Genomic DNA, 14276 nt, shown 5'->3' on the forward strand with positions numbered 1-14276 from the left:
GCTGGGAGTTTATTGGTTGGAGGTAAGCATAATGAATCATTTCTGCAGGTCTTGAGGGCAGCTGAGGTGTGTTGCCAGGTCCCTCTGTCTGGTTTCATGGAAAAGTAGTCAGAGTGCTCCACCTTAGGACTCAGCTGCTGAAACATAACTTAGGTCAAGATGTTATCTTGCCCTGGCTGATGTGGCTCTGTTGGTTGGAGTGTTGTCCCATACACCAAAAGGTGGCAGGTTCAATTCTCGGTCAGGACATAAACCCAGGTTGTGGGTTCCATTCCTGATGGGGGTGTGTGTGTGAGGCAACCCATTGATGTTTCTCTCACAGGTCAATGTTTCTCCCTTCCTCTCTCTAAAATAAAAATTTAGCGGGGAGGGTAGATGGGGGGAAAAGGGGACATATGTAATACTTTTAACAATAAAGAATTATTTTAAAAATAAAATAAAAATTTAAATTAAAAAATAAATGTCTATCAATGTTATCTAGCCTGCCAGAGGTCTGGACCATGTGACTATTAGTCATTTGGGCTACTGTCTTTTGCTGCCTTGCGGGGTGGGGGGAGCAGAGGGGGATGCTGATAATGGGGAACAGGCTAGGTCTCTGAGGGATATTTACAATTGTGATATGTGAAAGTTTATTTTTTTATTCTTATATTATTTAATTATTGTATTATTTTCCATTTGTACAACTGTAAACCTACTTTTGCCCACCCCTGTATATAGAGAGATTGGTATTATTTCTAGGGCTAGGATTTAAAACTAAATTTAATCAAAGTTGTAAGGACCCTAGGTTTCATCATCATGACCCAATCTGGTGGCTGAAAGCTGTGGCTTAGAAAGTTCAAATAATTTGGCCCTGGTCACAGAGATAGCAAGTGGCTAGCTTGGAACCCAGGTGTATCTGAATCAAACTGGATCATTTTGCCCACTTTCCTAGTAGGAGGGGGCTAGAGTGGACCTAAGAGGAAGCCTGAGATCTGTTCCAGCAGTGTCTTTCAGCGACCTTGTGACTTTAGTCAAGTTATATCTCCACTCAGTCTGGGATTCCTTATCTTCCTAGAGCAGTGGTTCTCAATCTTTCTAATGCCGAGACCCTTTAATACAGTTCCTCATGTTGTGGTGACCCCCAACCATAAAATTATTTTCGTTGCTACTTCATAACTGTAATTTTGCTACTGTTATGAATCGTAATGTAAATATCTGTGTTTTCCGATGGTCTTAGGCTCTACAGCAGCGATCCACAGGTTGAGAACCGCTAGCAGGGTCACCTAAGACCATCAGAAAACACAGATATTTACATTATGATTCATAACAGTAGCAAAATTACAGTAATGAAGTAGCAACGAAAATAATTTTATGGTTGGGGCACCACAACATGAGGAACTGTATTAAAGGGTCGTGGCATTAGAAAAGTTGAGAACCACTGTAATCTAGAGGAACCCTAAAAGGACCATAATGGTGATGCATGCACTTAGAGAATTATTTTTTATTTTCCTTTCCTACAACCCAGGAAGCAAAGAAGCTTAAGGAAAAGATTGCCTATGTCCAGATTAGGGAAAGCTGTAGGTAGGAGCACTTCAGTTTGACCTAGAAGAGTCAATATTACATTTGATGGTGGTTCAGAATGCAACTTAAATTCAGTTACTTATTTGTAACCAACAGCTCAGCATAAAAGGTGTTAAAATTTCTTGGGGCTGATAGATGGGAAACTCCATCATTTCATTGAATTTAATTTTTAGGCTCCCACTACCAAAACCTTTGCAGTTGAATTTCCCACATTTGAGGAAATCTCAGGGGTCAGCACATCTGGAATGCAATGGATAAGCCTCACCCTGGGAAAACCTTCACCACCTTCATGATCACGGTATCTCCCCTGCCAGGTAAGTATACATTAAGAATTTATCAAGGGAGCCCTAGCCGGTTTGGCTCAGTGGATAGAGCGTCAGCCTGTGGACTAAAGGGTCCCAGGTTCGATTCCAGCCAAGGGCACATGCCTGGGTTGCGGACTCGATCCCCTGTGGGAGGCGTGCGGGAGGCAGCCGATCAATGATTCTCTCTCATCATTGATGTTTCTCTCTTTCCCTCTCCCTTCCTCTCTGAAATCAATAAAGAAATATATTTTTTTAAAAAAAGAATTTATCAAGGGAATTTACATATGAGGTGTGCCTTGTGGCAAAGACAACATGGAATATCCTCCATGCCACTTGGCAGGCGATAAGGGGTGTAACCCACCCCAAATAAGGGGGAAATGCCTTGTATACTTGCCTGGAGCAGGACAACAATGCTTTCTAGGAACCAGCATGTCTGGGGCATAGGGAACAGGTAGGCTTTTCAGGAAGTAGTATGTTTTGACCAGGATCTAGCTGGCCAGTGGGGCAATACTCACTCATGGAATAGTTTCTCCTCCACAAAAGTTATTTTCATAAAGTACAAATCCCTGTCATTTAAAAACCCTACTCCACACCCTTATGCTACTCTATTATCACACCTCTCATCGAAACTTCATTATATAAAATACTTTGTTGCATGTCTACTCCAATTTCACTATAATCTGATTTCTGGCCCCACCCTACATTGGTAGACTTTTTGCTCATTCAAAATCACCTTCTGCCCTAGCCAGTTTGGCTCAGTAGTTAGAGTAGCGGTCACCAATCTTTTGATGAACCACCAGTGTGGTCTGTGGCCCACCAGTTGGCAACTGCTGAGTTAGGGGGTTGGCCCTCAGACTGAAGGGTTTCGGGTTCATTTCCGTCAAGGGCATGTACCTCGGTTGCAGGCTCGATTCCCAGGCCCAGTCAGGGCCCATTGGTGCAAGAAGCAACCAATAGATGTGTCTTTCTCATATTGATGTTTCTCTCTCGGGCTCTCCCCCTCCCTTCCACTCTCTCTCAGAATCAATGGAAAAAAAAAAATCTTTAGGTGAGGATTAACAACAACAAAAAATCACCTTCAAACCAAACCCAATGGTCAGTCCTGTCTTTCTTACTACCAATGCACCTGGTCCACATCTCTATTGTAGCATTTATTACATACCCGAGTTTTTATTATTCATCTTTGTATCTTAGTACCAATGGAAGTTATAGGCACAAGGTACATGCTAAATATTTGTAAATTCAACAAATGTTTATTGTACACACTATATCAGGCATTATGCAAGGTGCTGGGGACAGAGAAAACAGCCCTAACCTCAAGTTCACATGTTTACAGCAATGTTTGAACCATCCCATTTAAAAAATAAGGAGTGCTTAAGTCTGGCCAAAGATAATAGCCATTTAACCAGAGCTGGGAAATTCAAATCCAAGCTGTAACTTTGACTGTAGTGTAAAGCTTCTTGTGTGTCACATGTCATTGAGTCTGCTCAGACTCCTGGCAAGCCATAATGATTTTTGTCCCCAATGTCCTATCCTCAACAGCCCTGCTCAACTCCTGTAAACTCATGCCTATGGCTTCTTTTATGGAGTCAATTATTTTTGGTCTTCCTCTTTTCCTGCTGTCTTCTATTTTCCCCGGCATTAATGTCTTTTCCAAAGAACCCTGCCTTCTCATGGTATACATAAAGTAGGACAATAAGGACTCTTACATAACACTTAATTCATTCCCAAAAATGTTCTAAGTGTTAACAGATGCCAATTCATTTAATCCTCTCAACAGTCTTAGGAGGTAGGCACTATTATCCCCATTTTACAAAAGAGGAAAGAGGCACTGAGAGTAATTTGTCCAAAAGTTACACAGCTACTTAAGGGCAAAGCTGGAGTTCCAGCTCAGGCATTCAGGATCTTTACTACACTGTACTGTCTTGTGGTAGTTTTTTTTTAAAGGGGGAGGGGAAAAACCAGCCCTTTGTAGATAGCACCCTTTTTAAAAAATATATATATATATTGATTTCAGAGAGAAAAGGAGGAGAGATAGAAACATCAATGATGAGAGAGAATCATTGACTGGCTGCCTCTTACACGTCCCCTACTGCAGATCAAGCCTGGGCATGTGTCCTTGACTGGAATCCAACCTGGGAGGGACCCTTTAGACCACAGGCTGACGCTCTATCCACTAAGCTAAACCAGCTAGGGCGAGATAGCACCCTTTTAAGCAGAGAAGCAGTACAGTAATGCTGTAGGAGACTCATGGAAAATGTATTTGGCAAAGCACCCAGCAAGCAGTGTCTAGAGATCCTTGATTGCCTAGCTGAGCATTTTGAAGTTCTGGTGGCTAGCAACCATCTTTTCCTATAAGCCATAGTAAAAGAAGTATCTACATTGTAACCAAGTACATTCAGATATACACATGCACACGTACTTTATATATCTATACACACACATATAGTGTCCCCCAAAAAATGTATACACACACTTTGAATAAAGGCAGTGTTTATTAAAATACATTTCATTTTCAAAATTGAGCTATCAGCTATTAAAGTGTGTGTACATTCTGGGGGGATACCTTGTATATAGATAATTATATACTTAAAACTTACTTTTTTTTTTTAAACTTAACTTTCTTAAGAGAATACTTCTCATTCCATGTGCCATGCATGTACTGATACTTTACTTTTTTTTTTTTTCCTGAGGAAAAAGGAGGGACACTGTTTAATACGCCAGCAGACTCAGGGAACATATTTTACTTTTTTTATTAAAGGCTGATTTAACCTCCTAAATTGATTCATGATCCACACTAATGGGTGGTAACTCTGTATGAAAAGTACTTTAGGTGCTGTTCTCCAAAACAAGTAGTAGTGAGACATAACCAGTGATGTGCTTTGGAAAGATAAAATTAAGCAGCAGCAAAAATGATGAGAAAAAAAGGAGAATGTAACAATAATACAGGAGAGTGAATGAGAATGAAGAGAACATTTCAGGGGCTTTTGTTTAACATAGAATAACATGAACTTACTGACTGGGTTTGCAAGGAAACAGAGACAGCAGAGCCCGAGACAATGCTGTGATTTCCAGCCCACGTGGCTGAGCACATGAAGTGCCTTTAAAAGGAATGGGGACGTCAGGGAGAGGCAAGTATAAGTGTATGTAAGATTATGAATTTTAGTTTGAACAAAGAATGTTTGTAAGATTCGGAGAAAATCGGTAGTAGGTAACCTGACTGTAGCACAGAAATTAAGATTAGACCCAAACAGAAATGCAGGGTTTAACCCAAAATGGTAGTTCAAGTTATAACAGAAGATGAGATAGCTCAAAAATAAAGAGGGGGGGGGGGGGTGAGGGTGGAGTTTACCTTTATCTTTAAGAGAGAAAAAGGAAGAGAAGTTCCATAGGGAATGAATTAAAAGTGGCAAATGCTACTTAGGTGGAGAGATCAGGACTGAGAAAACAGTACTGGATTTAGCTAATAAGAGTAAGAGGTATCATACTTGAGAGAGTGGTGGGGGGAGCCAAATTCAAAACGGTTAAGCAGTGAGTGATGGTTAGAAAACGAAATAAATTCAAGTTTATCTAGACCCCTCCCGAACCCTGTCTCATCCCAGAAGCATTGGTTAGATTTGTAGTCACAGGGCTCTTTTGAGGGGTGGGGATGGTGATTTGAATGATTAAGTCAAGCTTTTCGTGGATAAGTGTTCTGTAAGTCCCAGGCGAACATCTGCTTGTTGGTCTCTTACGCGCTGTCAGCGGCCCGCATCAGCGCCAGGGCTGTCCCCGCTCCCCGCCGCGCTCCGGGCCAGGATGTGGGAGGCGAAGGCAGTGAGCATTTCTTGGGCGGTGAGGTGGGCGCCGCGCATAATCAGGCGATGCCCGTCTCCTGGGGAAGAAGCGAATGAATCAGGTACGAGAAGGACAACAGGGCCAAGGGGGCGCGGGCTGCCTGCCGCCCTTCCCGCCCGACTCCCCAAGCGAGCCCACCGAAAAGCACATCCACGCAGGGCTCGGAGCCGTCGTGCCTCACATCCACAATCACTGAGCATTTCAAGTTGGTGGAGCGGACCTTGTCGCGGCTCACCGCCTGGAGGAAGGTCCTGCGGTGGGAGAGCGGCGCGAGCGCCGGGCCGAAGAGCGTGAGACCCCCGGCGGGAGAGGAGTGCGTCCTTCCCCGTTCCCTCCCCCTTCCCCTAGTACCTCGTAGACTCCACGTTGTTCTCGAAGGGGCAGAACTGAACCCGAACCTCCTTGACTGCCCGGAGTCCTAGCCGAGCCACGGTGGCCGCCGCCATGGTAACCTCCGCCCCGGAAGCACTCGCCCGGCCGGACGTGTCGTCAGGGAAGATTTTGAGTGGCTGCGCTGCCGCAGGCCCCGCCCCCGGCCGCCGCCGAGTCCAGGCTCCCTGCCGCGGGTCGCGTGGGACGGCTGGCCTGGGCTCCCCAGCCCCAGGCGAGGAGAGATGGTTTCGGCACAGATTAGAGAGGGGCCCAAAGTAACTGGTCAGCGAATACTACCATTCATAGCCCTGTTGTGCCTCAGTAAGGCTGTGTAAGAGCCGTCTGCACCATTTCCCCTCACGTTCCCTGCTGGGCCGATCTAGGTTAACACCAGCTTAGGTGCTGTCCCTTACAAGGAGGACACCATCACCACGGCAGGGATCATCACTTACCAGGGAGTAAACCCCACCCAGGTCATTGAAAATTAAACATGTTGAGCCCTGACCGGTTTGGCTCACTGGCTAGAGCATTAGCCTGCAAACTGAAGGGTCCCGGGTTCGATTCCGGTCAAGGGCATGTACCTTGGTTGCGGGCACATACCCAGTAGGGAGGTGTGCAGGAGGCAGCTGATCGGTGTTTTTCTCTCATCGATGTTTCTAACTCTCTATCCCTCTCTCTTCCACTCTGTAAAAAAAGCAATAATATATATATTTTTTAAAAAAAGAAAATTAAACATGTTGAACTCTCAGTAACCAAAACTTAACCGGGAAGGTCCTACAGCCCAATAAGGTTCAACGGCTGAAAGTAGTAATGGGGAGGACAGGGTAATCCAACCCTTGGGACAGACCCAGCTATGACTGTTTAACCTCTGTGGTTCCTGATGTACTAACTTTATGTTTGGTCTGACTCTGGGGACTTAAGAAGTGGCATCTAGGCTCTCTGTTTCCTACAGCTTTTTCTCCTTCCCTTTCCTCTGGGATACAACCCTGTGGCCCTCCTCCCAGTGTCTTCACTGATGGGGAATTAGGCCTGAGCCTCCTGGCTCCAGGCTGTGGTATTGCCATTTACTCTGGATTCCAGATACTGGAGTGACCCTGGATTCTTAGCTGGTAAGCCCAGGCTGTGTAGTTTGTTCTCACATATGTTTTCTTCCAAGCTTCCAGGTGTAGGCTTCTTTAACAGGCAGTTCCAATGTCTGGGCTTTCCCAGCCAGAAATGCAGAGCATTGACGTTCTGGCTGCTGATTAGACTCCTTAGGGTTCAGGACTGGTCTCCAGGCAGGAAAGAAAAGGCAGTTGCCACCAGGGGCGGCGCTGGTGCTGCCTTAGGGCAAGCCAGGCCTGCTGATTTCCCACCAGGTAAGCCTCAGGGCTAGGTCCCCCACCCCACAGCATGCTCAGCAGCTGAGCTGTCTGTGCTGGGGGTGCTCCAGGCCGAAGAGGGGGCTCCAAGCTCTCCAGGCTGTTGAGGCTGCTGCTGGGCAATTCCGAGGTTTGGACCTCCTTACACGCACCTGGTAAGGCAGGAGTGGAAAGGAGATGGCTGCTGGGGAGTTGCTGAAGCCAGATCAATGATGAGCTTGGGGGATGGGGCCTTTAAAGTAGTAAGTGAGGGCCCAAAGAGCCTGGAGTTGAGAAGGGGGAGTGACTCACAGCAACAGGGAGGCCTTCTGTGGACTTGAGTCTTGGGCAGGGGCTGCTGCAGTAGACACAGCAGGGCCCCATCCAGCTGCTGGAAGATGCTGAGCATGAGCAGATTCTGGCGAAGTTCAGGGGACAGGCCCCACCGCTCTTCTTCCAACAGCTCCCGGACCACTCCAAAATCTTGTCTAAGCTGCAGTGTCCCCTGCAGGCTGAAGGCCGAGGTACAATGTGACCACCTGACCCTCTGGTCTCCCTAAACTGCTCTGCCCACTTATCCCCTCCCCTTTTCCAGTTCCATTCATCCCCCTGCCACTACTTCCTTTTCTCCCCACCTGAACCGGATCCCATGGGTGAGGATGTGGTCCAGCCAGGCACTCAGGATGGCTGTCAATGCCTGGACAAGGGCAGGGGCCTGGGCTGGAGGTAGCAAACCCTGCAATCCTTGCAATACAGGCTCCAGTACGGTGCGGACCACCAACCCAGCATACTCACTAGGAATGCTGGGAAGTTCTGGGGTAAGAGAAAAGAAAGGACAGGATATAAGGTTACTGGGATCCATTGAGCACCTAATGAAGTGATTGGGGGAAGACAGTAGGATTTCCAGTGTGGGGGTAGGATTTGGAGGGGTCTGGATACTCTTACCCCCTGGGAACCCTGAGGATGCTGGAATGAGGAGTTACCAGGACAAAGACGATGCCGCCAGTACCGACCCCGTGGCATGTGAAGTTCGAAGCCCTGTGTAGCTTGTTTATAGCATTCTTGAAAAAAGAGACTCAGCGACTCTTCAGGCAGGAGCTGTGGGCATAGTGACAAAGTAAAAGGGGGTTGTCTGTTAGGGGCTTGTCAAGTTCTGATGCTTTTCTAAATCTGAGCTGTTTAACCTGGCATCCATAAAACCCAAGAACAGAATTGTATACATAATTGTGTGGGCTCAGGCATTTTCTGAGGACAGATGCCATCGCTTTTACTGCATTTTCCAAAAGGTCTGAACCCAGAAAAGAATATGGATAATGGCCCTAAGATTATCCTGCTCTTCCCAGCTTGGTTCAGAGGATAGAAATCCTCCAGATTACTTTACTCCTAGAGGAACATTAGTAGGAAAAAGAGAGAGAGACCCTCACCACAACCAATGTTCAAAAGCAAATGCTAGGGAGAGGCTGAAGAAAAGGGAGTTGTACAATATCTGGCTATCGTTTATGAAAGGAAGGCAGGAACTGTGTGTAGATCAGGAGCAATGACTATAACTTTCTGAGATTCAAGAACCTTTGGGAAGTCCTTACACCGAGTATTCTGACAGCCTACTTGCATTTCTCCAGAGCAGAGTGCAACCCATAAAGTAAGAAAAGGCCCTGGTTTGGTTTCTTCCGTTTGATAGGTTTTGTTTTTTATTGATTTCAGAGAGGGAGGGAGGGAGGGAGGGAGGGAGGGAGGGAAACATCAATGATGAGAGAGAATCATTGATCGGCTGCCTTCTGCACGAACCCCACTGGGGATCGAGCCTGCAACCTAGGCATGTGCCTTGACCGGAATCGAACCCGGGACCCTTCAGTCCACAGGCCAATGCTCTATCCACTGAGCCAAACCAGCTACGGCTAGGTTTTGTTTTTGAAGGGGGAGATGGCAAAAAAGAGAGGGTCTCTACAGCCCATCTTGGAGGATAAGAACCCCAAGAAATAGGGTATGTAGTAGCAGGTCTGTAAAGAAAAGGTGACTAAATGCCAGCAAGCCTGAAGAGCGGAAGGAGCCTGGGGGGCTGGACATGGGGGTGAGGCTGGAGCCCATGCGGTTCCTGGTACATATCCTGACAATAGCCTCTCTAAACCAACCTCTTCTCCCCTCCTTCCTTATGTATGCCAAGGAAATGACCCCTCTGTCAATTGATATTGGTAGGGAACCTCTGCACTCAATACTCAGTAAATACAAGATCACATGATGAGACTCTCTCTCTCTCTCTCTGGGACATTACAGTCCAGTTGGGGAGAAAACTCACAACATCAATTCTTCTTTCTCATCCCAGTACTGTATGTGGTGGGATGCCCAGCTAGAGGAACAAGGCATCAGAGTGCTTTATACAGTGTTTGGTTCATACAGTGAGCACACTATCTCTGTTCCTTTTGCTCTGTTCTCACCACTACTACCAAGAGCTGGACGGTATGTCTCCTCACCTCCCTTCCATCCTGACCACTGTAGCTGGATCAAACACCATCACTGCCTTCACTGTTCCCCTCCCACTCTTACAGTGGCTCCCTATCACTCATTAGATAAAGTCTGGATTCTGTGCACTAGTGTTCAATGCCCTCCATCTGCTTACTCCTCCCCAGTCCCCCACCCCACCCCAAACACACACAAACCCACTACATACAAAGGGAGTTTCTGCTTTGGTCAGGCCGTCTCTCCACTACTCTCCCAAGGAACTATGAACTGTCCACTTCCTGCCACTCCTCTAAGGCTGCCAAGCCACCCGTGAGCCATAGGCCTTGTATGGAGCTTCTGTCACCACATGCCCGCCACTGTCTCTGTCCTCAGAGCTCCCATGACCATCACTATCCACCCTAATCATAAGGGGCCTTCTTTGGGGCATGTTGAGTTGAAGAAGGCAGCAGTAAGTGAAGGTGGAAATGTCCAAGAGGCAGATGCAGATGCTAGATTAGGGCTAAACTGGGGTTGGAGTGGGGGTACATAGCACCAAGGCACTGTGAGTAGCAGGAAGGCAGAGAGAAAAGAGCAGGGAGACAAGGACTGAACTCTACAGCTTTGCCCTTATTCAGGGCGAAGAGGAGAAATTTGGGTAGGAAGAGAAAACAAAAGATACAGACATCTTCCATAGTAGGAATAGATAATGTGAAAAATTGAAAAATGGAAGCATAATAGTTTTATTCATAAATTTAGAAGAAAATAAGAAATGTTAGAAGAAATAGCCACGCCCAACCTGCGAGGCTCAGTGGTTGAGTTTCGCCCTATGAACCAGCAAGTCATGGTTCGATTCCCAGTCGGGCACATGCCCGGGTTGTGGGCTCATCTCCAGTAGGGGGCATGCAGGAGGCAGCCATTCAATGATTCTCTCTCATCATTGATGTTTCTATTGCTCCCTCTCCCTTCCTCTCTGAAACCAATAAAAATATATTTAAAAAGAAGAAGAAACAGCCAAGAGTGGATGAAAGTTACCACTGTGGAACAGGAATCAGAGGTGGGAGTGGACATTAGAAACCTTCTAAAATTGTATCTATTTCACTTTTAAACTATGGACATGTATTACTTTTTTAAAAATATGTTTTTATTGATTTGAGAGAGAGAGGGTGGGATAGAGAGACAGAAACATCAATGAGAGAGTTATCGATCAGCTGCCTCCTGTACACGCCCCCACTGGGGATTGAGCCCGAAATCTGAGCATGTGCCCTGACCGGGAATGGAACCAATGACCTCGTGGTTCATGGGTTGATGCTCAACTGAGCCACACCAGCTGGGCTGGACATGGATTACTTTAATAAAAGTACAAATTCTATGTTTTAAAAAGAGGAGAAACATTGTATTAAAAACTAGTAAATAAAAGAACTCAACCATTTATCTTGCTTTTTCTCTACAAAATAGACCTCAGAGTAATCGAATAATTAATGAGGGCAAGTTTCATTTTATAGGAGTAATCCAAATAATGAAAGAAAAAGAAATGATAGAATTGGAATATCACCACTTTGCACCCCCTAATGAAATCATGGATCTAGCCCTAGCTAGTTTGCTCAGTGGTTAGAGCATTGGCCCTCAGACTGAAGGCTGGGGTATTGAATGCATGGGGGCACAAGCAGGAGGCAACCAATCAATGTTTCTCTCTCTCTCTCTCTCTGTATCTCCCTCTCCCTTCCACTTCCTAAAAATCAATGGAAAAAATATCCTCGGGTGTGGATTAACACACACACAAAAAAAGAAAAGAAATCATGGATCTAGGCAATCATCATCAGTGGCCATTCACATGACCAAATGAGAGCCTGACATGGGGGAAGGGATACATAGATAAAACAAAATTGACCAGGAGTTGATCATTGTTAAAGCCTCTGTGGTAGGAATATGGGACTCCATTATACCCTTCTCTCTACTTGTGTATGTTTGTAATTTTCCATAATAAAAAGTTAAGTAGAACAAAAAATGAACAAAGCAAAAACGATAAAATTTAGCAGAGACTCCAAGAAGACTCCAAGTCTCTGAGATGTTCTGTGCCCCACTCCCACCCCCAACACAAAAGCTCGCCACTGTCGGGGTCCCTGCTCTCCTCACCTGGATCTGTATTGTCAGCTTCCGGATTTCCAGGCCCAGCTGCTGCTCCACCTCCAGGGCCAAGCTTTCCTCTGAGGCCAGGCTAGAGAGAACTTCTGCCTGATGTAGCAGAGGCTTTGGCAGAAACGGGGAGTGAGGTGTGAGCCCCGCCTAGGCGGTTCCCCTCCCCATCCCCAGCTACTTACAGGTAAGTCCTTCTGGATCAGGAGCAGGAAGGAACCTGGGGCCCAGGCTGCCAGATGCTGCTGAGCTCTGCCCCAAAACCAGAGCAAGGTTGTCTGCAAGGTGCAGAGCCCCAGGGCAAGGGGTGCAGGGCCTGGGGAGGGGAGGGACAAGTATCTGAGGGGTCATGGAGCACCTCTGGGAGGAGCCAGCCTTCCGAACAGAGGGAAAGAACAAAGGAGATATCCTCACGGTGCTCCTGCTTCCCCAGCCCCAGCTGCCTGTCTCACCTGGAGGCTGACAGAGGAGCAGCCCTGACTGGGGCTCTCGAAGGGCGTCCAAGAGAGGAGGGAAGAGCCGCTGCAGAAGTTCAGTGGTGTGAGAGGATGAGGAAAGGCTGCTCTGGTCACCAGCAGACCCCAAGGCTTGGCAGAAGACTGAAGATGAGGGGGGTACGGTTTGATAGGGAAAGGTCACCTGGGGTTTGTGTCACTCCCAGGGCCCCTTTCTTCTCACCTTGGTCCCAGCTCCGGATAAGAGACTGATGAGACAGGCTGTGACACAAAGAAGCCAGCTCCTTCTCACACTCCTGAGGCAGGGATGCTAATGGGAGAAATGACTCGAGCCTGCAAACAAGGCCTCAATTTTCTACAATCACTGCCCACTCAATGATGGGGGAAGAGAGGAGGCATTCCCCACCCCACCCCCCGCGCCCCCCCAAACTCAAGACTAGGGTGAAAAGCAATACTTTGCCTAGAAAGCTCAGAAGGTATAGCCTGAATCCCGGGGTTGCAGAGGAGAGCAAGGGGGTGTTCGTTTTAAAGGGCCTGCTTTTGTAGTCAGGCTGGCAGGTGAGTGAGGTGACTAACGGAGAAGGGACTCCCCAGCCTTCCCAAACGCCCACCCAAGCCCACCACTCACCCTGACTCAGCTGTGGTGCCGCGGCTCTGGGGTCCCTCCAGGGTCCTAGACGTAGGTCCAGACTCTGAGCGCAGGCTGCCCATAGCAGGGTCCAGTACTGGCTCCACAGGGCTCCAGCCCCACCAAGCCCCAGGCCACCGCTGGCTGGACCTGCCACGCCCCCAATCAAGCCCGAGAGACCTAGCAGCAGCTCCCGCTCCTCACACCACCACGCGCGGAGCGGGTCCCACAAGCCCGATCCCCTGAGCGCCTCATTCAGCCGACCAGCCACCAGGTAACCCCGCTCTTCCGCCAGGAGGCAGAGCACTCGGCCCGGGGGGAAAGGGCGCGCTGCCCCTGGGACGTGGTCTAAGGCTTTTCCCTGCAGCTGGTGGTAGGTGGGAAGCGCCAGCAGCAGGTCAGCCAGTTGCGATGACAGGACGGGGCTGGCGGGCGCCCGGCCCAGAGCACGAAGCTGCGTCTCGATGACGGCCTCCAGGCGTTGGGCAGCTAGTCCGACGGGGCGCGCCAGAAGTAGCGGCTCGGGAGTCTCCCTAAGGCCGGTTCGCAAGACTGCCTTTCGGGGAAGCGGCGGCAGCAGGTCGCGGCACAGCTGAGGCCAGGGGTCCGGGCCCGGGAACGGCGCGCCGGGGTCCAGCATCCTCAGGAGGCGCACGGCCGCCTGCAGGTGGCGGGCGCAGTCCCGCACTTGGAGGAGCCGCTCCCGCTCGCGGTGCAGCCGCAGCAACACCGCCAGGAGACGCTGCAGCGCGGGAGGGACCGGCCCGTCGGCGGCAGCCTCCTGCCTCGGGTCTGCGGCGCCAGCCTCAGGGTGCCCTCCCTTGTCCGGCGGCGCCGCCCACCACGGCTGCCCTCTGGCAGCTCCGCCGGGCCGCTGGTCCAAGCAGGGGATGCTCCCGGCCACCGGCAGCCCCGGCTCGCCGCGAACATCCCCGCCGATGGCGCCCGCTCGCCTTCTCTCCCAGGGCTCCTCCCCCGCGGCCCCCGCCTGCGCCCACGGCGGCGGCCCCGGAGCGAGCGGAGGCAGGCCATCCGAGCGGGACGCCCGGGCCATGGGTCGGCGGGCCCGGAACGTACCTAACGATTCCCACTGGCCCGCACCGCCCAACGTCCGCCGGAGCCTGGACTCCGCCCCACCCGCGGAGCCGTCATTTCTGGCTCTGCGGCCGCGGGGCCGTCCTGAGCCCTCTCGCGCCCCGTAGTCGGAGGC

General features: G+C 49.2%; 2 protein-coding genes across 2 annotated transcripts; both read right to left on the reverse strand.

Annotated features, from left to right (window-relative positions):
- Positions 1-3108: 3108 nt before the first annotated feature.
- MRPL53 (mitochondrial ribosomal protein L53) lies at positions 3109-6297 on the reverse strand. The gene is made up of 3 exons (XM_079792534.1): positions 6054-6297; positions 5841-5953; positions 3109-5739 (listed from the first exon to the last, which is right to left on the reverse strand). Exons 1-3 carry the CDS (start codon positions 6146-6148, stop codon positions 5606-5608), a joined length of 342 nt encoding a protein of 113 aa, XP_079648660.1. The 5' UTR covers positions 6149-6297; the 3' UTR covers positions 3109-5605.
- A 1025-nt stretch (positions 6298-7322) lies between these two features.
- CCDC142 (coiled-coil domain containing 142) lies at positions 7323-14268 on the reverse strand. The gene is made up of 9 exons (XM_079792528.1): positions 13067-14268; positions 12662-12748; positions 12436-12582; positions 12169-12299; positions 11984-12097; positions 8398-8512; positions 8050-8227; positions 7727-7926; positions 7323-7587 (listed from the first exon to the last, which is right to left on the reverse strand). The coding sequence occupies exons 1-9, from the start codon at positions 14118-14120 to the stop codon at positions 7328-7330; spliced, it is 2286 nt and encodes a 761-aa protein (XP_079648654.1). The 5' UTR covers positions 14121-14268; the 3' UTR covers positions 7323-7327.
- Between the last annotated feature and the right edge of the window lie 8 nt (positions 14269-14276).

This window comes from Cnephaeus nilssonii (genome assembly GCF_951640355.1).
Source record: "Cnephaeus nilssonii genome assembly, chromosome: 15".
Lineage (NCBI taxonomy): Eukaryota > Metazoa > Chordata > Mammalia > Chiroptera > Vespertilionidae > Cnephaeus > Cnephaeus nilssonii.

Bases quoted from the DNA above. Each gene is read 5' to 3' on its own strand.
- MRPL53 (XM_079792534.1), bottom strand. From the start codon at position 6,148: ATGGCGGCGGCCACCGTGGCTCGGCTAGGACTCCGGGCAGTCAAGGAG. The intron at 5,954-6,053 runs GTACTAGGGGAA...CTCCCACCGCAG, and splicing joins AACAACGTGGAGTCTACGAG to GACCTTCCTCCAGGCGGTGA. The intron at 5,740-5,840 runs GTGGGCTCGCTT...CTTCTTCCCCAG, and splicing joins CTGCGTGGATGTGCTTTTCG to GAGACGGGCATCGCCTGATT.
- CCDC142 (XM_079792528.1), bottom strand. From the start codon at position 14,120: ATGGCCCGGGCGTCCCGCTCGGATGGCCTGCCTCCGCTCGCTCCGGGG. The intron at 12,749-13,066 runs GTGAGTGGTGGG...TTCTCCCATTAG, and splicing joins GGCACCACAGCTGAGTCAGG to CATCCCTGCCTCAGGAGTGT. The intron at 12,300-12,435 runs GTGAGACAGGCA...TCCCCTCCCCAG, and splicing joins GCTCCTCTGTCAGCCTCCAG to GCCCTGCACCCCTTGCCCTG.